Below are 27,193 nucleotides of genomic sequence, written 5' to 3'. Positions count from 1 at the left end.
CATGTGTTTTACCTCCAGGTAATTAATGTTACCTGGAGGTAACGCCAGTTCTTCAGTCCAATAACTTTCATTTCACCTCCTCTTTGACAGCAAATCAAAAACATCAACCTTGGCATGATAGTTTATTTAGAACAGTGCAAAAAAGGGAGTGAGTAAGAAAGTTGAATACAAAATTTTCCAGTGTTGCATAGAGAAGTAGTCTAGATATTTTAGATACACGATTTAGGTTGAACGATTACAATTTCAAAAAGCAAACTAAAGTCAACCAAAATGTAAATGTAATTTACAGGAAAGAAATGTAAGAATTACTTTTAAGTTGTGTCTGCATAAAAAATCTTGATATACTAAGGACTCAGATATCACAATGTGTATTACAGTAAAAACAATACAAGCTACAAAGGCGTTTTCAGTTGTGATGCTTTACATCCATGTAAAAAGGAGTGTTAGCTGAAATAAAAATATACAGTACTCGGCACACAATAGGCAAAGAAAAGAATGTGGACAATGTCAGCAGTTCATTTCGTGAGTGAGCGGCGCCGGGCTCCCAGCATGCAGCTGTGTCCTTGGTCCGCGACCACTGGATGTTGTATCACTTGCTGGGGGCAAACACTGAAAAGAGAAGTAAAGTTGAGTACAACATGTTGGTGTTCTGACACTTTCTAACTAATATAAACACACTCAAGGTCAGCAGAGGGGGGGATGGTTTCTCAGTTTTAACGATGTGTTCAAGAATTAAAGAGGGAAGTAGTTCAGGATATTTCGAAATCGGCAAAGATTACATATTTTTTCAATGTAGTTTTTTTGTTGTCTTCTGCTCAGATATATTGAAACAGTAGGGCTCCAGTTTCTCACTCTCACCACGGGAGAGCAGTACATAATCCTTTTAAAAACAGAGCAAACCTAAAAGCTGTGCTAAGGAGACAGTATAGTCATTAATGGCGAGTTTCCACTGCAGGCCTCTCGGCCTCGCTCGGTTTGATTAGGGCCGGCTCACTTTAATGCTGCGCTTCCATTACAGTTTAGGAACTGGGGTAGTTACTATAGTAACGCAGTGTAGGCGGAGCCGTGACGTCATATTCAATGAGATCCCCAGAAAAACAACACAGCCGTTAGCTCTTAGCACTCAGAGCTCACAGCTCTTCATATCTGTTCAGAAACTAGACAAAAGTTAAACAAGTCCAAACCACAGACTGCCTGTGTCATGGCGAATGCAGTCGCTGGTTTATGTATGTCTGTATAGGCCGTTGTTGTGAGTGTGGACGGTCGGAGCATATATAACGTTAGCTTAGCCAAGCTCCATTTAGAAAACACGCATTTTAAAAGGGGTTTTCGCCTGCCGTCGTCTGTCTGCAGACTTGTCAAAGCATTAATTCATGGTTTTTACTAACCGGTATCAGCAGGGCCGTTTCTTCCTATATGCGGACTATGCGGGGGCATAGGGCCACTAGGGGGCCCCCAAGCTGAAAGTATTTTTTTTGTTTTTGTTTGTATTCATCCGAAAAACAAAAAAAGTTTAATTCATACACACAAAGATGAACAAAATTAGTAGAAGTGGGAGGGCTGAAGCATAGCTTGTGGAAAGTAGCCCTCCCGTGCATCATTCTAATACAGCGGCATTATTGCGTCAAAAATGTATAGAAATGGAGTACAAAAAAATTAAGAAAACAGGAGAAAAAATTAAATAAAAGTTAGGGCAGGTAAACAATAAATGCATATATGTATATACGAAAACTAGATATAGGGTCATTTTCTGCACATGTCAATAGCAGTTTCAACTATCTTTTTTTGGAAATTAAAATACTATATATAAATATATACATAGGCACACATGCACTTGGCAAATGAATAATAATAATATATGCATAATTGCATATAAACATTGTGAACACTTATTTTCAAGTGACTTTTTTTACATTCATATGTTCACGCTGTGGTTTGGAACTGCTTTTGAATGTTATTAGGCATTTTGTTATGGAAAATGTTGTGCATAATCAGTACTGTTTTAAGCTCAACACATTTGAATAGATTGAGTTTTTTTAAATATGGGAGTTGTGTGTTCATATTTACCAACACCACAGACTATTCGTAATACTTTTTTTTGGGATGTTATTATTTTTTGTAGATTTGTTGAGTAAGTGTTTCCACATATTTCGGAGCAGTATTAAAGGTAAGGGAGAAATAGACTGTTATAAAGAGTATATTTTCTTCAAGAATGTTCTTAGTATGATACAAAATACCTATTGTTTTTGACAGTTTAGTCTGTACATAATTTATATAGTGCTTCCAATTGAGTTTTTCGTCAACAAGCAGTCCTAAAAATGTACATGCACCAACTTGTTCTATCTCTGTATTGCAAATCCGTATAATGCAGTCATTTCTACTCTCAGACTTTGTATTGAATAACATGTAATTTGTTTTGGCCACATTAAGGGATCATTTATTAACTGCAAACCAGTTACATAGTATTTATAATTCTGCATTAACAATCTTAACAAGATCGCCAAGATTATGATGGGAGCAGAGAATTCAAAGTTCAGGTTCAGCCTCAATATATTTGGGGAGAATTAAAATGAGCCGTCTTTATTTGTAGACAGCCAAGCCCCCTCCTGTGAGTGTTTGGTGAAGCATTATATGCTTACAAATCCAATGTAGGATATAAACACGACTAAACTGCAATGGGAAGAACAATACGGATTCCGTCCTGGTCGTGGAACGACGGATCAGCTTTTTACTCTCGCAAGGATCCTGGAGGGGGCCTGGGAGTACGCTTATCCGGTCTACATGTGTTTTGTAGACTTGGAGAAGGCGTATGACCGAGTTCCCAGGGAGTTACTGTGGGAGGTGCTGCGGGAGTATGGGGTGAGGGGGTCTCTACTCAGGGCCATCCAATCTCTGTACTCCCAAAGCGAGAGCTGTGTCCGGGTCCTCGGCAGTAAGTCGGACCCATTTCCGGTGAGGGTTGGCCTCCGCCAGGGCTGCGCTTTGTCACCAATCCTGTTTGTAATATACATGGATCGGATTTCGAGGCATAGTCATGGGGGAGGGGGTCTGCAGTTCGGTGGACTAAGGATTGCACCACTGCTTTTTGCAGATGATGTGGTTCTAATGGCTTCATCGGTCTGCGACCTTCAGCACTCACTGGATCGGTTCGCAACCGAGTGTGAAGCGGCTGGGATGAGGATCAGCACCTCCAAATCTGAGGCCATGGTTCTCAGCAGGAAACCGATGGACTGTCCACTCCAAGTAGGGAATGAGTCCTTACCCCAAGTGAAGGAGTTCAAGTATCTCGGGGTCTTGTTCTCGAGTGAGGGAACAATGGAGCGTGAGATGGGCCGGAGAATCGGAGCAGCGGGAGCGGTACTGCAGTCGCTTTACCGCACCGTTGTGACGAAAAGGGAGCTGAGCCAGAAGGCAAAGCTCTCTGTCTACCGGGCCATTTTTGTTCCTACCCTCACCTATGGTCATGAAGGATGGGTCATGACCGAAAGAACGAGATCGCGGATACAAGCGGCCGAGATGGGTTTTCTCCGCAGGGTGGCTGGTGTCTCCCTTAGGGATAAGGTGAGAGGTTCGGTCATCAGGGAGGGACTCGGAGTTGAGCCGCTCCTCCTTCGCGTCGAAAGGAGCCAGTTGAGGTGGTTCGGGCATCTAGTTAGGATGCCACCTGGGCGCCTCCCTAGGGAGGTGTTCCAGGCACGTCCAGCTAGGAAGAGACCAAGGGGTAGACCTAGGACCAGGTGGAGGGATTATATCTCTTCGCTGGCCTGGGAGCGCCTTGGGATCCCCCAGTCAGAGCTGGTTGATGTCGCCAGGGAAAAGAAAGTTTGGGGCTCTCTGCTGGAACTGCTACCCCCGCGACCCGACCACGGATAAGCGGGAGAAGATGGATGGATGGATGGATAAACTGCAATGATAGCAAAGCTGTGGCTTGGGTTTTTGGGGTAATAAAGTTCAAATCATTGTTGGGCTGACAGCTGAGAAAATGCTGCATCTCTTGCATTTATTGACATAGAGGAGCCTTATTGTTTACCTTTTTAATATCATTTTTTGTAATTTTCAATTGCTTGGTTTTCGTGAAATTAGCCTGTTTTCCTAAAGTGTAACAGATTGATGCATCTCCACAGATCATCTTAAAGGCTTCGGAATCCCCCCCATTGTAGTTAAAAAACTGTCAAAACTAGGGCCCCCAAACAGCATCTTGCATAGGGCCCCCAAAAAGCTAGAAACGGCCCTGGGTATCAGTATGTTGTTACTTCGGCATCATTTTGAAACGTGTATTACAATTAAATCATGGTCAAATATATATCTTGTTGTAGTTGTAGCCCCCTTGCCAGCGATTCTCTCTCTAGTTTAGTATACTCAGCCCGACTCAGCCTGGTTGTTCCTGGCCCTAGAACCACGATTTAGTCGGGCCAGAAAAAAGGTGAAAAAGTAGCCCCGGGCCAAAACTAGGCCAAGTGGAAACGCAACCAAAAACGGGCCCCGCACGGCTCGGCACGCTTAAAGCGAGCTACATGCAGTAGCTCGCGCCATAAGAAACATTTACACTCAGTATACTCACTCCTCTCTCTCAGGCCTTGTCCAAAGCTGTGCACCAGTCTGATGAGGCCCCACAGTAACACCACTTTAATCACCAGGGAAATCAAAGCTCCTGTGACGGCAGCGGCCTCCAGGGTATACGTTCTGTCCTGGAACCATCTCGTTACCACCTGTAAAAACAGCAAAAATACTTGTTAAATCAAGAAATCAAAAAAACTTCATGGTATAGTATGACATCATTCTTTTAAAAGGCTCTTTTATGCAGGTAAAAACAACATGGTATAGTTACTATAGTATGTCGAAAACATGAAGAAAACGGCATAGTATTCTATACCGAAAATATGAAATATATAAAAATATTGTAATATTTTTGACATACTATACCATGTCATTTTTTCCTTATTATCGACATACTTACTGTGCCGTTTTTCTTTTGGGGTTTTGACACACTACACTGTGCCGTCTTTTCATATTTTCGACATATTTTACTATGTGGTACTTTTCATATTTTCGACATATTTTGTAAATGTTTTGTGATATTTTCAACATACTTTACTATAATGTACTTTTCATATTTTCTATGTCATATTTTGTGATATTTTAAAACAGTTTTCTTCATATTTTTCGACATACTATGCTGTTTTTAAAAAATATTTTTAAATACTATACTATGTCGTTTTTTTCTTATTATTTTTGACATACTATACTATGCTGTTTTCTTCATATTTTTTACGACACTATGTTTTTTTAAATATTTTGAACATACTGTATTATGCCGGTTTTTTAAATATTTTGACGCACTATACGATGTTGTTTTTTGTGTTATAGTTCAGTATATAGTTCGTGAGGTAGCTACGGTTTAATTGTTTGCTTTGTATACAGCCATTCGCTTTGGGAATTTGAAGTATTTGCAGCTGCTCTTATCTAAAAAGTTACACTGAACAAAAATATAAATGCAACACTTTTGTTTTTGCTCCCATTTTTCATGAGATGAACTCAAAGATCTAAAACATTTTCTATATACACACAAAATAACCATTTCGCTCAAATATTGTTCACAAATCTGAAAAAATCTGTGATAGTGAGCACTTCTCCTTTGCCGAGATAATCCATCCCACCTCACAGGTGTGGCATATCAAGATGCTGATTAGACAGCATGATTATTGCACAGGTGTGCCTTAGGCTGGCCACAATAAAAGGCCACTCTAAAATGTTCAGTTTTATCACACAGCACAATGCCACAGATGTCGCAATTTTTGAGGGAGCGTCAATGTTGTGAATCGAGTGGCCCATGGTGGTGGTGGGGTTATGGTATGGGCAGGCGTATGTTATGGACGACGTACACAGGTGCATTTTATTGATGGCATTGTGAATGCACAGAGATACCGTGACGAGATCCTGAGGCCCATTGTTGTGCCATTCATCCACGACCATCACCTCATGTTGCAGCATGATAATGCACGGCCCCATGTTGCAAGGATCTGTACACAATTCCTGGAGGCTGAAAACATCCCAGTTCTTGCATGGCCAGCATACTCACCGGACATGTCACCCATTGAGCATGTTTGGGATGCTCTGGATCGGCGTATACGACAGCGTGTTCCAGTTCCTGCCAATATCCAGCAACTTGGCACAACCATTGAAGAGGAGTGGACCAACATTCCACAGGCCACAATCAACAACCTGATCAACTCTATGCGAAGGAGATGTGTTGCACTGCGTGAGGCAAATGGTGGTCACACCAGATACTGACTGGTTTTCGGACCCCCCCAGACCCCCCCAATAAAGCAAAACTGCACGTTTCAGAGTGGCCTTTTATTGTGGCCAGCCTAAGGCACACCTGTGCAATAATCATGCTGTCTAATCAGCATCTTGATATGCCACACCTGTGAGGTGGGATGGATTATCTCGGCAAAGGAGAAGTGCTCACTATCACAGATTTTTTCAGATTTGTGAACAATATTTGAGAGAAATGGTTATTTTGTGTATATAGAAAATGTTTTATATCTTTGAGTTCATCTCATGAAAAATGGGAGCAAAAACAAAAGTGTTGCATTTATATTTTTGTTCAGTGTAGTTTCGGGACCCTTTTAGAAAAAGTTAGTTCCGGACTGCTCATCTACATCCAAAAGCCATAGTGTAAAAAAAAAAAGTGTCTTCAGGCAGACACGTTTTAGGAAAGATACTCCTTTGTAAATGACAGCAGTCATTCATGCATTGTATTTGTAAAGGTAATTCCATTCATTGAAATATTGAAAACTCCCTGACAGCTCACCGTGTAGATCAGATAAACAAAGAAGGCCAGCTGAGGGAGGTTCTGCACCATGAAGACCCAGACAAAGATTTTGGCTTCCTTCAAAACCTGAAAAACAACACGTTTTTAGTTACAATAGTGACTGTGAATTTAACACCATGTGCTTCTGACAGCTTCTGTCATGTTATTTTCGCCTTTTTTGTGAAGAGCAGTTTTACTGGTGCAAACATTGGCTAAAGAGCACTCACAGCAGCAGCCCCCACAGCAGCCGTCAGGCAGGCCCACACCACCCCCACCGCCAGGATGATGGTGTTCTGAGCAGACATGGACACGTCCGACGTTGTGATCAGGATACAGAGACATAACTGAAACACACCAACAACACGCTATTAGAGAAATCAGTAGATTATGTGAAGGGATACATGTATTTGTCTCTTTTCTTTTGATCTATGTTCACACAGAGATGCCGTTGTGTAGGCTGGCGGTTTTGTACCAACATATGTTCACCATACACATGAGGAGAAAAGTGTTGCAATAGAAACACACAGACCAGTTCCTCCAACAACAGTGAAACCTATTAACGTTAACCCTTCTGTTGTGTTCGGGTCAAATCTGACCGATTTACTACTTTCATCAATCATAACTTTTTTGTTTTACATTCGATTGCATTAAGGCTTTATGATATCCTTCACAGTAGACATTTGAAAATATAGAATTGCTGATCACCACTTTCATTGAATTTTGGATGATTTGGTCAACTTTGTAACACCCATGGTGTTCCCGGTCAAAAATGACCGCCATAAAGAAAAGGAATTAGTAACCATCCGGATCAGATCAAACACACACACACACACAGGGCCGGCCCTTGGCACTGGCGAACTAGGCAGTCGCCTAGGGCGCCAGATCTGGAGGGGCGCTGTGCTGGGAGAAAAATAATAATAATTAAAAAAAATTGAATTTATGTATTCTCCCTAATTTTCTGCCCTTTATATAATACATTTACATTAATAATTGAATAAAGTAAACACCCTTTGCCCCCCGGGCCGGCAACATTTTGCATTTGCCCTGTACGATGGGCGCTGTAAGTGATGAAAGTGGGGGATGTTGACTTATCTGGCGCCCGCAGCTCACAGCCAAAGTGCGAGTGAGACTCCGAGCGAGCAAGAGAGAGAGAGGGCGCGTATCGGTACCGCGGATTGTTGTTGGATTGAGGCTGATAACTACAGCTCAGTGAGGTAAAGGACTGAGTGTTTAGATAGTTCCCTTTAGTCTAAGTTATCTCAGTGGGTCTCAAAGGGTTTGGTCACAATTTATGTAAACAAATATTTCCAAGGCACACCTTTATAATTATAGGATAAATACCAACAGGTTTGAAATCATTCCAATGTATACAATAGGACAGTAAACCAAAAATATCGTTTAAAACTGGAGATATTAAAAAAATGTGCATTACTAAATAAATTTTAACTAGGTAAAATAAGATATGAATGAACAACAAAAATAAAATAAGTTACATTTATTTGTTATTGGCTATGTTCACATACTTATTTGGTTATTAAAATGTAAACGGATCTTTTTCATATGGCTGTTTAAAGTTGTAACCCCTAGATCTAGTCTCTAGTAATTCTGCTCAAAGTGCACCAGATTGAAGCATTTTACTTTAAAATGTTAAAACAAATCTTTCCGGGAGGGCATACCCAGGGGTTAAATTGTGCCAGGGCTGTCCGGGGCTCAGCCCCGGCACATAGGACGATGCTCTGACGTCATCACCCTCGCTCATTTGTCATTTGTTTAAGCCATGTTAAAACATCTCTCGTTCTTAATATAGACTTTATTTAGGGTCGATATGTGTTGACTTTACTTTAAAATAGTAGATCTCTGTGACAGGATATAGTTTTTCCGCTTAGTGAACGTGTGTCTCGTGCAGAGAGGTGTGTGTGTGTGTGTGTGTGTGTGTGTGTGTGTGTGTGTGTGTGTGTGTGTGTGTGTGTGTGTGTGTGTGCAGAGAGTCTGCAGCTGTGTGTGTGTGTGAAGAAATGTTTGAAAATGTAAAGTAAAATGCTTCAATCTGGTGCACTTTAAGCACACAATTACTAGAGACTAGATCTAGGGGGTACAACTCTAAACACCCATATGAAAAAGATCGGTTTACATTTTAATAATCAAATGTGAACATAACCTACCATAGCCAATAACAAATAAATGTAACTTATTTTATTTTTGTTGTTCATTCATATCTTATTTTACCTAGATCTGGCGGCGCCATAGGCAACCGCCTATGCTATGCCAAAAACCGGCCCTGACTTAACCTAACAACTTATTTAATTTGTTATCCCAATTACTAATGTCATGTTTTTTTTAATTCTTGAAGAGAATGTCTTTTTTTCTGGCATTCTTCCAGGATTAACAAAAATAAGAATAACATTGAGAAAAATCTTTGAAGTAAATGGCTGTTGTTAAACGCTTCCCACATTTACTTCAATCGTACAGTTGAAAGATAAAAGTATCCAAGGAATACACAATAGAATATATAAAGAAGAAATGAAAAATCTCTACAAAAGACCAATACACTACAAAAACAGAAACTTATTGACATGTTGGTTATATCCACAAAGAAGGTTTCAAATGTATTCAGTATTGTATAAACATGTTTTAATTGGGGTGTGGACGTCACATCCTCTAGGGGTCCGGGGGTATGCCCCCCCGGGAAGAAATGTTTGAAAATGTAAAGTAAAATGCTTCAATCTGCTGCACTTTGAGCACACGTCAATAGAGACTAGATCTAAACACCCATATGAAAAAGATCGGTTTACATTTTAATAACCAAATATGTGAACATAACCAATAACCTACCATAGCCAATAACAAATAAATGTAATTTATTTTATTTTTGTTGTTCATTCATATCTTATTTTACCTAGTTAACATTTATTTATGCATATTTTTATATCTCTCAAGTTTTAAACGATATTTTTGGTTTACTGTCTTATAGTAGGCTATACATTGATATGATTTCAAACCTGTTTATCCAAATAATTATAAAGGAGTGCCTTGGAAATATTTGTTTACATAAATTGCATTTATCTCTCTTGCTCGCTCCCACGCCCACTTTGGCTGTGAGCTGCGGACGCGTGATAAGCCAACACCCCCCACTTTCATCACTTACAGCGCCCATCGTACAGGGTAAATGAAAAGTGTAACCGGGGGTGAAAAGGGTGTTACCTTGATTTAATTATGAATGTTGTTACATCAAGGCTGAAAATTAGGATGAGCGCAAAGAGTCAAAAATGTTGTTTCTCCTCCCAGAGCTGCCAGTTTAGCGCCCCGCCGCCCCCCCCCCCCAGATCTGGCGCCCTATGCCAAAAGCCGGCCCTGTACACCATGCTAAATGTATGTCTGCATAAAGCTGAGTTATGATCGGTCATAATAACACAGAATTTGGTGATGATTAACTAGTTTACAGTGAGATTTACTCCCATACTTTTGGCCATACTCACGCAGCCCTACAAATGAATTGAGATTTCCACACAAATGTTCTTTAGCAAGTGTGCAGAGCAGTGTTGATTTAAAAAAGCAATTTGAAGGTTGGATATTTGTAAACCTTTTTTTGTGTATATATATATATTAATAATTTAAAATGTAAATGAATTCCAGTTTATTTGTAGTACTTTCTATTTTTATTGTGACATTTGGTGGCATCAATGTCTGCATTTGATACAGATAATGCAACACTCAAATTATTTAATTCCCATTTCAAATCAGGAGACTAAATACGAACATTATGTGTGTGTGTGTGTGTGTGTGTGTGTGTGTGTGTGTGTGTGTGTGTGTCCTACTTGCCAACCCTCCCGATGTTCGCGGGAGACTCCCGCATTTCTGACAAAATCAGATTTACTCACGACTGTTTCCACTCGGACTTTAATACAGCTACACCATTGTTTGGTTGTCCATGGTAGCGCGTCTCTTTAGCAGCGCGCGCAACTCAAAGTCTGAGAGGGTGAGGAAGATGAAAACTGAACAAGAATCGACAACTCGACCCTCTGCTCACTCCTTTCCTGTAAAATACAGGTCTAGCCCACACATATGCTCCATGGTGCTACAGGCATTGCACTTACAACTACAATAAGCATGTAAATGTTAATCTACAGCTCTGGCAATCCACTAGCACCGGAGTCTCCACCTGCAGACGCAGCCATCCTCGACAACTACTGTAGCGTCACCTTGGATACGAGTCCAAACAACTCACAGACACACAGGCCAGGGCGCTGACAGGGCGCCCTTTGAGCATCAGATCTGATGACGCTGATTGGCTGAAATTATGTTTCGGCGGCATAGTTTACAGATAGCAACAGTCAGCTTGTTGGCTGCTGCTGCTCTAGCTGAGGGCTCCTTTCTACCGCCCGGACGAGAGAGGGTAATGATACACGCTGCGGCCAGGCAGGAAACATGTGACTTATCAGTAACTTTAGACATCGTAAAACCATTTTAAACGAGATTTTATTGTAGATTATACATTTTATTGATACCAACTATATAATATTTACCTTGTTCATTAAAAATAAAAAAAATTGTTTTAAATTTTTATTTTTAATGACAATCAAACATGTGGGAAGAGGGGGGGCGGCGCCCCTAGCGCCCCTATGGGCCGGCCGCGACTGTCAAACTGTTATGTTCCAATGTTAATCATTCCATACATTTTAAATGTCAAAACAATAATTAATCATGAAGCTGTCAGGGACATTTTTGAAAAGAAGAATGCACGAATACCTGAGCCTGAAGGTCAAAGGTCACCATTGAGAAACACAGGTTGAGCAAGAAGTACTGCTCCTGGAGGGTCTCCAAGGCCCCCCCCACACGGAACGCCATGATGTTGGGCCTCTGGATGAGCAGCGTGGTGCAGCAGACGTGGATCACGCCCAGAGTCATGATGCACACGAAACGCACCTGCGACGCACACAGATCCCAGTTCAGATGTGCTTTATCTTGTATATATGGCATCCTTTAACATCACAAGAGGGACACTCACCCTATTATTATAAATAGAAATGATGAATGTGGATGATTAAGCATCAGCAAAAATCTACACACAGCCATGAGGTCCAGCCAGAGATAAAAAGATGATTTTATTTTTTATATATATTTTTTTATTATATCATAAAGAGAAGCTCTGACTTGATGACAATGTTGATAGTCATCTGCGTTCCATTTGTCATCAAGTTTATTTATATAGCCCAATATCACAAATGTTACATTTCTGTCAGTGGACTTTACAGTTTGTACAGAATACGACCCCCTCTGTCCTTAGACCCTCACATCGTACAAGGAAAAACTTCCAGAGAAACCCCACAGGTAATGGGGGGAAATGGGAGAAACCTCAGGGAGAGCAACAGAGGAGGGATCCCTCTCCCAGGACGGACAGACGTGCAATAGATGCCGGGTGTCAATTAAAAAGATAATACATTTTACAGCATATAGGCCGAATGTTTGGAAATGCATGTGTCTGTAATAAGAAGATGAATCCACGAGGATGTCAACTATCCTGTGGGAGCCACTGTGTGATCTTACAGAAATTACACTTTAGTAGCAGTATTAAGCCATTTTTACTCAATGTTGCCCTTGGTTTTGACTCTCAGGCAACTCCATCTTCTTGGTAGAGGAAGAACCCAGACACTGTTCAGAGACAGGGGCGGACTGGCCATTGGGAATACCGGGAGTTTCCCCGGTGGGCTGGTGCTTTGTGTGGGCCGGAGGGCCAAAAAAAAAATAAAAGTTTATAAAAAAAATCTTTATTTTAGGCCTAAATCCTACCGGCCCACATTTGTAAGTGTTCCGGCCCAGCCCAGCCCAGTGGGGTGTGGCCAGGGTTGAGTTGTAACGGTGTTACGTAATCAGAATACAAAAATCAAGTAACTGTATTCAGCTCACGTTACATTTGAAAAACGAGTAATCTGATTACAGTTACTTTTGTAAACCTGAAGTGAATACATTTTGGATTACTTATTGGAATTATTGGTGGAAAGATTTCCTCACAACATTTAATATTCATTACTAAAGGTACAGCCTCACAGTGCACAAAACCGCGCAGATGGACCAAAAAGGGGAGCGTTTGAAAAAGATGTGCGGGTCCGCTCAGTGAAACAATAACAACGTAACATGGAGGAACAAAAGTCTGCGTTTAAATCGTGTGTGTGTGTGTGTGTGTGTGTGTGTGTGTGTGTGTGTGTGTGGTGTGTGTGTGTGTGTGTGTGTGTGTGTGTGTGTGTAGAGGTGTGTGTGGTTAAAACACATCAGCCACACCGCTCTTTAGCCTTTCTAATGATTCTGAAGGTAAACACAGTGAAGGCGGTGCGTGAAAGGCGGTGCGTGAAAGGCGGTACGTGAAAGGCACTGCGCGTTCCTCTTCTCAGAGGCTGAGTTAACCCTCCCGCTGCCTCCTGGTGCTGCAGAGATTTCATGAAGTGAAGGAGGTTTTCCTTCAATAAAACAGCTGCGGGCAGCAGATACTGTGAGAGTCACAGACATGAATACATAGATCAAGGCAGACAGTGCACACACTCTCCTGTTTTGCCAATCCGGTGCTTAAACAAATAGCTCTACACCCCTGACCGAAATGTCCTTAAAATGAAGTCCGAGTTCTACATTTTAATTAATGTCCTGCCAACACTGGCAGGACAGAAGGCGACACGCCCTTTCTAAGCCATGTCCTCACATCCCAAGCTGCATCCCCAAAAAGTGTATTATGTTGTTACAACATAATAAACTTGGGAGGCTGTACGGCTGTACCCGTAGGATATAAAAGGGGGAAGTGACGTCTGACTCAGAGGTTGCGCGGCTGTGGAGAAGAACGTGTTGCCCACATTCTGCTACTGAGTTTAGGCTAGTTAGCTAGCAGGTTTATTATTTTGGGTGCAGTCACTTTTGCCTCCACTTGCTGTTCAAATAAATGTTGAAAGAAAAAGTTAATCTGTTTACAGTTCTGTTTTATATGGGTGTTGAAGAAGAAGAAGAAGAAGAATTGGGAGGGATGAAACCCTCTTTAATGGTCACACATGCAGAGCACACAGCACACACAGTGAAATGTGTTCTCTGCTTTTAACCCATCCTAGTACCAGGAGTCTAGTACTATAGGAGCAGTGGGCAGCTATTGTACAGCGCCCGCGGAGCAATGGGAGTGAGGGGAGAAGGGGGATGTCTGGTGCCTTGCTCAAGGGCACCACGGCAGGAGGTGAACTGGGACCTCTCCAAGTAGAAGTCTACACTCCAAATAGGTCCTGTCGGGGACTTGAACCGGCGACCCTACGGCTCACAGTCCAAGCCCCTACTGACTGCCATAGATTTAGTCCCTAATTTTGCTCTAAAAGTGCACCAGATTGATGCATTTAACTTCAACATTTAAAAAAAAAATCTTCCCAGGGGAGCTTGCCCCCGGACCCCCCTAGAGGAGGTGAGGTCCACCACCTGCCCACACCCCCTGTTAAATTGTCTCACCAACATTGAGGATGCTTCATACGCCCATGTTTTATTCCATGTGTCAAGTCAGGCAAATTGGGTCAAAATGTTATTGCATCAATGATCTGTTAACATTAAAATCACTAAATATATGCCGTAACTATTTTGCTAGGCAACTCAAGGGCTCAGGTAATGTGATTACTATATGAATAATTGTCCAAAATAACATAAAATGCATAGGGTTTTTTGTTAAGTAACATACTTTCGTCGCCGGCCGGCCGATACATGCCACGCATTAAGTGGACCTGTCTGTCAATTAATCCCCGGGCCACTTCCCCCCCCCAGTCCGCCCCTGTTCAGAGATCAACAAAAATGACTACTCCAGATGAATTTGATACTTTCTTTATCACACTCTTCTCCCATTATATTTATAATCATTATAATATAAGTTTTCCAATTTCAGATGGACAGTGAAAGGTCAGATCTGATCTGTCTTATATTTCATCTTGATTGTTGTTTCACATTCTAAGAATCAAACATGTTTTAAGAACAAGTGTTTATTTTAAATAGCTTTATGGAAAAGTTTAAGAGTTTTAGAGATGTTGTGAAAATGTTCTTTGTATTGTAATTTTGTATGCCGTGTCATAATGTTGGTTTTGAATGTTGGGGTTTGCTGCATTTCCTGGCAGGGTATTGCTTTTAAAAGAAAAACATAGAAGAGAAAAAAAACACATTATCACAATAACAGCACATTTTAAAGCACTTATACACAATCAAAAGCACATACAGAATCCCAGATAAAGGCTCACAGGCATAGACATGTACAAAAACAATTATAGAAGCCTTATTCCAGTTCCTTATTCCTCTCTGAAGAACCAGCACCTTACCGTGGTACAGAGGTTTGTGTGCCCTGATGAACCTGGGGGCTGTGTTGTCTGGAACCTTGTGTTCCTGGTAGGGTCTCCCATGGCAAATTGGTCTCAGGCAAGGGGCTAGACTAAGATTGGTTCAAAAGACCTTCAAAAGACCTCATGAAAGACGACACAAGAAGTGAGGATACCTGGCCCGGAGGAAGCCCGGGGTCCCCTTCTGGAGCCAGGCCCAGAAGGAGGACTCGTCGGCGAGCGTCTGGTGGCCGGGCTTGCCACGGAGCCCGGCCGGGCCCAGCCCGAAAAGGCAACACCTCCGCTTCTCCGTCCCGTGGGCCCACCACCTACGGGAAACATCGATGGGGTCGGGTGCGCTGCCAGAAGGGTGGCAGTGAAAGCGGAGGGTCTCGACGGACCAGACCCGGGCGACAGAAGCTGGCTTTGGGGACGTGGAACGTCACCTCTCTGGGGGGGAAGGAGCCGGAGCTTGTGCGGGAGGTGGAGCATTACCAGTTGGATCTGGTTGGGCTCACCTCTACGCACAGCGTCGGCTCTGGAACCTTACTTCTGGATAGGGGTTGGACTCTATTCTTCTCCGGAGTTGCTCAAGGTGTGAGGCGCCGGGCGGGTGTGGGGATACTCACAAGTCCCGGTTAGGTGCTTCGTTGTTGGAGTTTACCCCAGTGGACGAGAGGGTCGCCTCCCTACGCCTGCGGGTTATGGGGGGGAAAACTCTGACTGTTGTGTGTGCTTATGCACCAAACAGCAGTTCAGAGTATACAGCCTTCTTGGAGACCCTGGAAAGAGTCCTGTATGGGGCTCCTGAAGGGGACTCTTTAATCTTGCTGGGAGACTTCAACGCACATGTGGGCAATGATGGAGACACTTGGAGGGGCGTGATTGGGAGGAACGGCCCCCCTGATCTGAACCGGAGTGGTGGTTTGTTACTGGACTTCTGTGCTAGTCATGGATTGGCCATAACAAACACCATGTTCGAACATAAGGATGCTCATAAGTGTACGTGGTACCAGAGCACCCTAGGCAGAAGGTCCATGATCGATTTCGTTATCGTATCATCGGACCTGAGGCCGTATGTTTTGGACACTCGGGTAAAGAGAGGGGCGGAGTTGTCAACTGATCACCATCTGGTGGTGAGTTGGGTCGAGTGGCGGGGGAAGCCTCTGGATAGACCTGGTAAGCCCAAATGTGTAGTTCGGGTGAACTGGGAACGTCTGGAGGAGGCCCAAGTTCAGGAGGCCTTCAACTCACACCTCCGGCTGAGCTTTTCGGGCATTCCTGTGGAGGTTGGGGACATTGAACCAGAGTGGTCGGTGTTCAAAGCCTCTATTGCCGAAGCCGCGGCGGGGAGCTGTGGTCTCAAGGTCCTAGGTGCCTCAAGGGGCGGTAACCCTCGAACCTCCTGGTGGACACCGGTGGTCAGGGAAGCCGTCCGACTGAAGAAGGAGGCCTTCAGGGATTTGTTATCCCGGGGGACTCCCGAGGCAGTTGCAAGGTACCGACAGGCCCGAAGGGCAGCAGCCTCATCCGTGGCCGAGGCAAAGCAGCGGGTGTGGGAGAAGTTCGGAGAAGACATGGAGAAGGACTTTCGGGCGGCACCAAAGTTGTTCTGGAAAACTGTCCGACACCTCAGGAGGGGGAAGCAGGGAACCATCCAAGCTGTGTACAGTAAGGATGGGACGTTGTTGACCTCAACTGATGGAGTGTTAGGGCGTTGGAAGGAACACTTTGAGGAACTCCTGAACCCGACAACTCCGCCCTCTATGTTAGAGGCAGAGCTGGAGTATGACGGGGGATCAACACCAATCTCCCGGGGGGAGGTCACTGAGGTCGTCAAACAACTCCACAGTGGCAAAGCCCCGGGGGTGGATGAGATCCGCCCGGAAATGCTGAAGGCTCTGGGTGTTGAGGGACTGTCATGGTTGACACGTCTCATCAACGTTGCGTGGAAGTCGGAAACAGTACCGAAGGAGTGGCAGACCGGGGTGGTGGTTCCCCTTTTTAAAAAGGGGGATCAGAGGGTGTGTGCCAATTACAGAGGCATCACACTACTCAGCCTCCCCGGGAAAGTTTACTCTAAGGTACTCGAAAGGAGGGTCAGGCCGATTGTCGAACCTCAGATTGAGGAGGAACAATGCGGATTCCGTCCTGGTCATGGAACGACGGATCAGCTTTTTACTCTCGCAAGGAACCTGGAGGGTGCCTGGGAGTACGCTTATCCGGTCTACATGTGTTTTGTAGACTTGGAGAAGGCGTATGACCGAGTTCCCAGGGAGTTACTGTGGGAGGTGCTGCGGGAGTATGGGGTGAGGGGGTCTCTACTCAGGGCCATCCAATCTCTGTACTCCCAAAGCGAGAGCTGTGTCCGGGTCCTCGGCAGTAAGTCGGACCCATTTCCGGTGAGGGTTGGCCTCCGCCAGGGCTGCGCTTTGTCACCAATCCTGTTTGTAATATACATGGATCGGATTTCGAGGCATAGTCATGGGGGATGGCCGAGTGTGAAGCGGCTGGGATGAGGATCAGCACCTCCAAATCTGAGGCCATGGTTCTCAGCAGGAAACCGATGGACTGTCCACTTCAAGTAGGGAATGAGTCCTTACCCCAAGTGAAGGAGTTCAAGTATCTCGGGGTCTTGGTCTCGAGTGAGGGAACAATGGAGCGTGAGATGGGCCGGAGAATCGGAGCAGCGGGAGCGGTACTGCAGTCGCTTTACCGCACCGTTGTGACGAAAAGGGAGCTGAGCGAGAAGGCAAAGCTCTCTGTCTACAAGGCCATTTTCGTTCCTACCCTCACCTATGGTCATGAAGGATGGGTCATGACCGAAAGAACGAGATCGCGGATACAAGCGGCCGAGATGGGTTTTCTCCGCAGGGTGGCTGGTGTCTCCCTTAGGGATAAGGTGAGAAGTTCGGTCATCAGGGAGGGACTCGGAGTTGAGCCGCTCCTCCTTCGCGTCGAAAGGAGCCAGTTGAGGTGGTTCGGGCACCTAGTTAGGATGCCACCTGGGCGCCTCCCTAGGGAGGTGTTCCAGGCACGTCCAGCTGGGAAGAGACCAAGGGGTAGAACTAGGACCAGGTGGAGGGATTATATCTCTTCGCTGGCCTGGGAGCGCCTTGGGATCCCCCAGTCAGAGCTGGTTGATGTCGCCAGGGAAAAGAAAGTTTGGGGCTCTCTGCTGGAACTGCTACCCCCGCGACCCGACCACGGATAAGCGGGAGAAGATGGATGGATGGATGGATTATTCCAGTTAATGACAACTTGTTATTGTCTAATAAGCACGTTTTTAAAAGATTGAGAGATGTTATGTTCCTTATTTCTGTGGGCCTAGTTTTCCAGGTATGTGCTGCCCTATGGGTAAAGGCTGAATGCCTAAAGCTACTTTCTCTATGAAGTTGATTTTGTTTTCTTAAACAGTCCTATGTCTTGGATTTTTGTTGATTTTTTCAATCAAAATCAATAAATCAGTGAAGTTAACAAGAAAAAAGGTCATTAAAACATTTGAGTATTTGAAGATGATTCTCAAACTGTACGTGCCAGCAATCACAAAGTTGTTTTTTGTGTATGTATTATCATAGCGGTAATTGATTATTTATAATAAATGCCCTCATGCAGTGTGCTCTCTCAGACAGCCAATAGATTGCGACCTACCAGCAGCTGCTGCTTGCTCTTTGCCTCCAGCACGGAGAAATTGACGATGGAGCGAACCATCACCAGCAGCACGCTGAGCACGAACACCACCAGCTCCTGCCTGTTCTCCTGCAGCACCCCCCGGCTGATGTAGTAGATGCAGAACACTGCAGGGACACACACACACACACCACACAATGCTCACATACAGCACAGCACAGGTCACTTCTTTACAATCAGTTGCATATACAGTAGCTACACTTTCCCATTTGCACTTTTACATGCACATTTTTTCATTTATACAAAACCTCTATATGTCGGACTTCAAAGTCCTAATAATGCAGTATTTTTTCATATGTATTTCAATTTCTTCTTTGACTATTTTAATTTCCTTTTGGAAGAGCCTGAGATTTAAGATTTCCATAGCCATAACTACGCTGTTGCTATTGTGCATATGACAATAAAGCCTTTAAATCATACTTATTATGAGTGGAACTGACCTTCTTATTAACCATTTATTTTATAAAATATCAAAAAGAACAGGGTTTCTAAGGTTTTGTAACTTTACTAAACAAAGCATATTAATCTCAATGTATTCATTCATTGAGTTTACACTCCCTGTATGCCCTTTCATGACTAAGCACAATTTAATGAAGTAAATTCCAATTAACTGTATGATAAAACATACAATTAGTGGTTAAGTTTCTGTGCATATGTTTCCATGCACATTACTTTACTTTATTTATTTTTCCTATTATAGTCAGGATATGTCATTAAAATTAATTTTGTCATTTCTGTACTAACCAATTCATCTTAGCATTTAAGGAAAAACGCCACTGGTTTGTTGAATTCTTCCTGTGACCACTACCAATTAAAGATGCAAGCCACAATATAATATACAAGTGTCCTTGCTTTACTGGGCCTACCATTGGCTATCATGAATAACAAGTAAGAAGCTGGTTTTAAGTCTGATCCTGCTCTGAGCATGTTCATGTGACCGAGGGAGAGCTGGAGATTAGAAGCAATGATCAGAATCAACAGTGGAGGACTTGATAAGACTTTGGGAAAATAAACATCATTTTTGGCTCTAAAATCTAATTAGCAGGGTCACCAGTAATACATGGCTCTTGGCTGCATTTAAGACAGGTTTTATATTTGGGAAAATAATATCTTGAAAAGCCCCCAACATTACGTTTCTTACCAGAAAAAAGTACATTTCTGGACGGCCCAATTCTTAATTTCTTAATATACAAGTTGGAGTTTAAAGTCTTTATGATTACATTGCCATCTCCTGGTATACTGGATTGTCACAATACTTCAAAGCAAACTACAAAAGGCTGCAATTGAATGTGTTATTTCATAAAAACCTACAGTTATAAAGTTTATTCCAATACAAATCTCAGTCCAGGAAATTTTTTAAAAGCTTAACTGGTTATATCAAAATATTAAGATATCATACATTTCAATTCACTAGCCTAATGGGGCAAAACACACATGTTTACACTCTGGCATTACAGTATAATGCCTGCCTACAAATCTGAAAGTGAGTGTATCGAAACGTTTAAAGTAGCCTTCACGAAATGGTCAAAAAGTAATAATTTAAATTAACAGAACAAATTATTAATGTGGAAGAATTATTGGTATATTAATGAATCAATAAGGAAAGTACCCGTTAGTTGTAACCCTAAGTTTGTAATGACAATTTGGAGTATATTTGACTAGGTTTAAATGTATTGAACAGAAGTGATACACCGGCAAAACTGATATGAGGCATCTGGAGGAAATGCTATTGCATTAATCTCCTCCACAGTATTTATCACAAGATCATTTTAGAAAGACTTCTGCTTTTTGCCAACAGTGCAGATGGCTCTACTTCCTGGTGACACAGTACGTGGCACTCCTACTCACATATTCCCACCATCTGGATGAGAGACACAGTGAAGTTGTCCTCGGCAGTGGGGTCCACTTCCGTGTGCTGCTGGTAGACGCTGTACAGGGTAAGGCCGAGCAGAGCCAGCAGGGACGCTACGGTGAAGCAGAAGTAGAGTCTGAGCAGACAGCACAGCTCCGACCAGGGCTTTATCTGAGAGAAGGGGGAGATGGAGAGGATAAAGAATGAGAAACAACCTGTGATAGGGGCAAAATGTTCACTGGAACAAGTGTCTGCAAGTCGAAGTTCACAGGAATGAAAATACAGTAGGGCTGTAATTTTGTTTTTTAATGGTTTGAAATTACTACAATGGTTATTAAGATGACTTGAGCCCATCAACACACACACAGTTAGTTTCACTTTTCCTCTGAGTCAGGGGTGTTCAAACTTTGTTCACCGAGTGCCACATACAGGGAACTATACGAAGGGATGGGCCACTCCCTAGAGGTGAGGTATATTGTTTATGGGAAAAATAAATCCAATGTAAATTATTCTTGATACTTGAAAATGCTGTAAGAAAAAAAACAGCCTACATCACAGCTCTCCATAGGGTTTCATTTATTTTGTTAGCAGCTCATTCCTTAAAGGTAGGGCAGGTCATTCACTTCAGAAACACTTTTTGTTATATTCCATGGAATGCTCTTAACATCCCGACAGCAATGAATAAATGAAATGTTTTGACAATAAATATATACAAATATTTAATCTGTGGAAGCCGTGGCGCTGTAAAAAGCAAATCCAATTATCTGCCTCGGCCCGCGGCAGATAATTGGATGGCCTACCTGCCTGTCAGCCTTCCATCTCGTGCACAAACTTATCTCGTGCCCTCATTGGTCATGTGCGCGTTCGTGTGTGTTGGAGGAGGAGGGGCTCTGTAAGGAAGTCTGAAGGAAGGGGAATTCTAGTGCACTCGAGCTGGTTTCTCCATTCTTACCTATCCTACCTTTAAAACAGAAGCTTCAGATTGCTTATAATAAGAGGAAATATGAAGGGTATATTTCAAGGTTGCTATGTACATTTGTTATTGGGCTTTTTTTTTATTATCAACTTAGATTTGTTAGAACATGTTTTCAACTTAATGGACTGGATTTATTTGAAAATTGGGCTTATTAACACATGAATACTGTGTAATATATTTGAACATATATATTTATGAAGTACAATATAAGCAGTAGTTTGGACACCCCTGCTCTAAGTCATTATACTGTTCAAATAAAGTTGAACTGTAGGTTGTGTTCCTGCAGCTCACCGGACCACATGGTGTGGGGATCAGGTCCCGGTGTCTTGGCCTCAGGTTTGGAGACAGAAGGTCTGGATCTTCCTGTGGATACCCAGAATTCTGGTTGCCCAACAAAGGACTGCAGTTTGAAAAAGAAAAGAAAAGAATCCTTTATTAATAAGCGACTGAGAGATACAGTAGGTCTGTTCATTAAGTTCACTAAATGATCTTCTGTATCCCTTATATTCAAATGTATTGTACCAAAGTGTTTTGAGAATATAAGGGATTTAATGGTGTGTTGGGTGTCAGCAAACACACGTACCTTGAGGAGTTACTTTTTGTTTCAATTTTACTATTTTATACTGTTTTATCTAGGACAACGACCATTGATCAACAGACAAACTGTTAATAGTGAATGTGAAAGAAAAGAAAAAAATACGTACATGAATAAAAGGAGAAAATAAATGATCTGCAGGAAAAACATAGTACTCAAGCAACCACAGCAGGAAACAAGCAAGAGGGGATTCAAGATATGCATGTAACGCCTAGAAATGGACTGTGCAAGAGGAACACATTGGTGGTACAGCGGGTCATTTTCACAGCAGTCATTTTGAGTTACAATGTGAGACTATAGAGTGTGACAGTGATCATTAATATCCATATTATTCACACCTTATTCTATGGAGCTAATTTCCTGCCATAACTCCACAAACAAACTAAACAAGTTTTACAAATGCCTTATTATTCACTAACAAACACAATGTGGTTTGAAAATACAAAACACCATCTACAAACTAATGCATTTAGTTTTGCAAATAAAAAACGTATCTATCAAACAAACACATAAAATGTTTCTAATAAATCATGTTTCAGAGACAAATTCAGCTTAGGTTTTACAAGTACAAACCTTTTTCTTCTCACGGCGGAATATTAGCCTACTGCCAAAAGTCACGGGAGTGAGTCACGTGACTTTTGGCAGTAATATTCCGCCGTGACAAGAAGTGTTTTGTATTTGCAAACCACACTGTGTTTGTTAGTGAATAATAAGGCATTTGTAAAACGTGTTTAGTTTGTTTGTGCAGTTATGGCAGGAAATTAGCTCCATATTATTCCTAGCTAAAATATCTTCTGAAAAAAGCCTATGCATAAGCATGAAAGGATAAAGATTTAAATTATTCTGAATGTAGGTAAAATGTTTAAAGATATTTTATAACAGAATCGAATGGACCTTGTTACAAAGTGCTTCACAAGTCAATACAATAAAGAACGAGACAAACGCTTAGCAAAGCCACACAATCCTCACACAGAGACAATGTGGATCTCCAAGAATCAGCTTTCCAAATAAACCTTTAGTCAGACATGTATGTTGTAAGTAATGATCAAACCATAGTTACTGTATGGGCTCAGAACAGTCTCATAATACACACATGCACACAGAAGGATTCAAACTTGTATTTCCGGATCCACACTTGTGTTTTTCAATGCACACACAAATGTGTTCCGTTTCATATACATGTAAATACAATCCAAACACAGAAAAAAGTTTTACATATGTATTTTTGATCCTCACATATTTGTTTTCCGTTTAAAACCTCTGAACCTGAAAACACAACCCGCTTTCTGGATCGCTGTGCATTCGTGTGTGGTTTTTTTGAGACTCCCCTGACGGTCACCCGATTCGTACTTTTAATTGTTTCTATCTATAGCCAATCAGATGTCTCCTTCATTCTAAGCCAATCACATGAGCGCGTCCCCACGAGGGTATGATTTCTTGCGTTCATGACACTTCATATACACATTTTGCGCTGTCCGGAGCAGGGTTTCCGCGGACAGAATTTATTTTACCGGACAAATTTGAAACTTATCGGTCATGTTTCAATAATAATAATAATAATAATAAGAATTGTGTAGCAGAGTTTCCGTTAGCAGGTAATTACCAGACTGTGACCGGTTATGGCTAATAACACGGGAGTAACGGATCCTCTCTTTTCCTCTCTCCCTCCCTCTCTCCTGACAGCCCGTCAGTTTCTCATGCAGCTCGCTAAAACTTCACTCGCGTTAATGTCCATATCGATCAGATCCAGCTCTCCTGATCGGCCTTTATAGAGAGCACCGTTCAAACTATTAAGAGTGAATATCGGCCGATAATGACCGGCGGGGCTCCCCCCCGTTGACAGTTCACTGTCTAGCACTGGCTTCGTAGTGCACTGATCGATTAGGCTAAGCTAACCTGTAGCTGTTCCCTCCACACTCACAACAACTTCATACAGACATAAATAAAGCAGCTGTATTCGCCATACAGGAAACACACATTTAAAACGGTTTTGCCTTCCGTTGTTGTGTACACAAGCATTCATCAATGGTTCGGAAAGTGGCGCTGTACCTTAATAATATAAAGGCTTGTATTTGCGTGCATTTCCTGTTCGGAAAGTGGCACTGTACTGAGAGTGGAAGTGTCCTGAGATTAGCGCCTGCAGGAAGGCTCCATGGACCAGTCAGCTCCGGACAGCGCAAAATGCGTACGTGAAGCACTACGTCAGGAACGCAAGAAATCTACCCTCGTGGGGGCGCGCTCATGTGATTGGCTTAGAATTGAGGAGACATCTGATTGGCTATAGAAACAATTACAAGTACGAATCTGGTGACCGTCAGGGGAGTCTCAAAAACCCACACACGAATGCACAGCGATCCGTGCACAGGAAGCGGTTTGTGTTTGCAGGTTCAGAGGTTTTAAACGGAAAACAAATATGTGAGGATTGTAGTGATCACTTATTAATACACTGGGTTACATAATTCAATCATGGAACTGCAGGTTGGGGGTATTGTTCCGCACGGACACTAATGCCTACTGTACCTCCGGGGTATATTGTGGCCATTTCTCAGGCCGTTTCTCAATCTCGAGGATACTGGCTTCCAAGCCAATATTTCAAGGATGCTACGTCATCGAGTGCCGCCGAAGTACTGTTCCAATCTCCAGCATACTTGGAATTCCACCGAGGCCGCGTCCTTGGTTTGGGGGAAATTTCGAGGCTGCACATGGGTTGACTTCGCGTCCTTAAAATCCCCACAATGCTTTGCGCACGGACCAATTCCAAAAACCCTTGCGGAGAATGGCTGAACCGACGCAGCACACATTGAAATGTAAGTATGTAGTGGCGTAGAACATGTGTTGGTAAATATGTTACTTTGTTACATTTGTTTGTTATCACCAAAAATGTGTTCCGTTAAAGTAAAGCAAGTTCATAATTAGATAGACATCGTGTGGTATTTATTTTCGGTACAGTTTATGTTGAAACCGTTAGAGAGAGTGGCACACTTGTTAGCCTGTTCCATTCTTCTTTGTTTTCCGAAGCCGTGGCTTGGAAGTATACTTGCTTTGTTTCTGAAAGAAGTGACTTGGAAGTACGTGACTACCAAGCCAGCATCCTCGAGATTGAGAAACGGCCACTGTGTCCTCCTTCCTTTCTCTTTCTCCTCTCTTCCCGGGCTCCAACCCAACAACATGTGCATTTCTGCTGCTCAATAAAGCCAGCTTTGTACCTTCATTGCACCGCCTCCGACATGTACAACTTTTTCCTGTATTTGGATTGTATTTACATGTATATGAAACGGAACACATTTGTGTGTGCATTGAAAAACACAAGTGTGGATCCGGAAATACAAGTGTGAATCATTTTGCGGATTATGAAATACAAGTGTGAATCCTATTGTGTGCATGTGTGTATTATGAGAGTAAAGTGCTTAATGAAGCAGATTTTTGGTTTTAAATCACAATAAGCCTACTGTTTTGTTATTTTAGTTTACTAAAGGAACCAATTGAAATATTACAGAAATATATATATGAAGTAAAAGTTTCAAACAGTTGTTGTGAATACATTCGTTTTTAAAGTGTAAAAGTAACTAGCATGCAGAGGTGGGAAGTATCTAATTAGATTTACTCAAGTACTGTACTTAAGTACAATTTTGACATACTTGTACTTTACTTGAGTCTTTCCATTGTATGCTACTGTACTTTTACTCTACTACAATTCAGAGGTAAACTGTTTTACTCCATTACAATTATTTAGTACCTTTAGTTACTTTACAGATTTGGATTAATGATGTGAAATATAATCAACACTTAAATAAGACTTTAGTTAAACCTGGAGTAAATTCACAAGCTACCCTGTATTCAAAGTCATTCAAACTAGCTGCACCTTTACCAGCTTTAATAACACTTTAATGATCAATAATTATAAAACACATCATATATATTATTCTGAAATGGACCAATCTGCAGAATGACTACTTTCACTTTTGGTACTTTAAGTATATGTTGATGCTAATACTTTTGTACTTTTACTAGAGTAACATTATGATTGCAGGACTTTTACTTGTAACAGAATACCTATCCCTACACTCGGGTACTTCTACTTTTAGTACAAGATAGTACGTCTTCCACCTCTGCTAAAACAATAAGCATATTTCCTTGTGTATTCAAAACACACTTATAAGTGTTTCTTTGTCTATTTTATGTTATTTTGAGTTTTTTGCTGTTCATTCATTTCAATATTAAAAAATTAACTTATGCTACATTTCTATATCAGTTTTACAGCCATGTCCGGTTTAGTAGGCTGCTCCACAGCTATAATGTGGTACTTTCATAAAAGAGTCAACAGATGAATCATGTATATTCATGTTCATAACTACATTGCATCATGTGCAAATATCTGTACATTTAACTAAAATAACCTTTTCAGAAAAGATTAAACGGGTGTCACGAGTTGTGAGTGCTATTAAACAGAGAAGAATCCAGGGTTAACCATATGAACAGCTAGACGTGATTTCTTGAAACAAATGACATTTACTGTAACGTTAATAAATAAGAAACTTGGTATCCGACCTTATCTCATCCATTTCCTTGCAGAGCAGCCTGCAGGACCCTCAGCTCACATTATGACAGCTCACCGCCTCCAGCTGATAAACTTCAGCTTCACATGTCAACAGGAACACTTCTTCTTCCTGTTCTCCTCTGCGATATGGCCTCTATAACGGGCTGTATGATCGCTGCTGCCCCCTGGAGGGAGGGCTGGAAATACAGGGGTAGAAGAAGAATTCAGTTCAGGATTTTAAAGGTCCCATGACATAGCCATTTCTACTGATCGTATTGTGCAATTTTCCAAACTCACATTGGTTTCTCATACAGCATCTCTGTATATTATGTGTATTCACTCTCTGTCCTAAACGGCTTGTTGGAGCTCCTGCCCAAAATTCCAAAGATTTGCAAACTCACAAATAGATTTGCAAAT

The 27,193-nt window shown here is 42.2% G+C and overlaps 1 protein-coding gene across 1 annotated transcript; it reads right to left on the bottom strand.

Annotated features, from left to right (window-relative positions):
- Nucleotides 1-109: 109 nt before the first annotated feature.
- On the bottom strand, nt 110-27,193 carry LOC117540344. The gene is made up of 10 exons (XM_034206969.1): nt 27,074-27,193; nt 26,788-26,973; nt 21,936-22,044; nt 20,665-20,839; nt 18,778-18,923; nt 11,561-11,737; nt 7,042-7,158; nt 6,815-6,901; nt 4,562-4,709; nt 110-609 (listed from the first exon to the last, which is right to left on the bottom strand). The coding sequence occupies exons 2-10, from the start codon at nt 26,799-26,801 to the stop codon at nt 590-592; spliced, it is 993 nt and encodes a 330-aa protein (XP_034062860.1). The 5' UTR covers nt 26,802-26,973; nt 27,074-27,193; the 3' UTR covers nt 110-589.

The sequence above is a fragment of the Gymnodraco acuticeps genome, unplaced genomic scaffold (assembly GCF_902827175.1).
Source record: "Gymnodraco acuticeps unplaced genomic scaffold, fGymAcu1.1, whole genome shotgun sequence".
NCBI lineage: Eukaryota > Metazoa > Chordata > Actinopteri > Perciformes > Bathydraconidae > Gymnodraco > Gymnodraco acuticeps.
Note: the sequence above shows the minus strand (reverse complement) of the source record. Positions and strands in the feature narration are given on the sequence as shown.

Excerpts from the sequence above, each read along its gene's own strand:
- LOC117540344 (XM_034206969.1), bottom strand. Across the intron at positions 20,840-21,935 it reads TCCCCACACCATGTGGTCCG|ATAAAGCCCTGGTCGGAGCT; the intron begins GTGAGCTGCAGG and ends CCCTTCTCTCAG. Across the intron at positions 18,924-20,664 it reads CATCCAGATGGTGGGAATAT|TGTTCTGCATCTACTACATC; the intron begins GTGAGTAGGAGT and ends GTGTCCCTGCAG.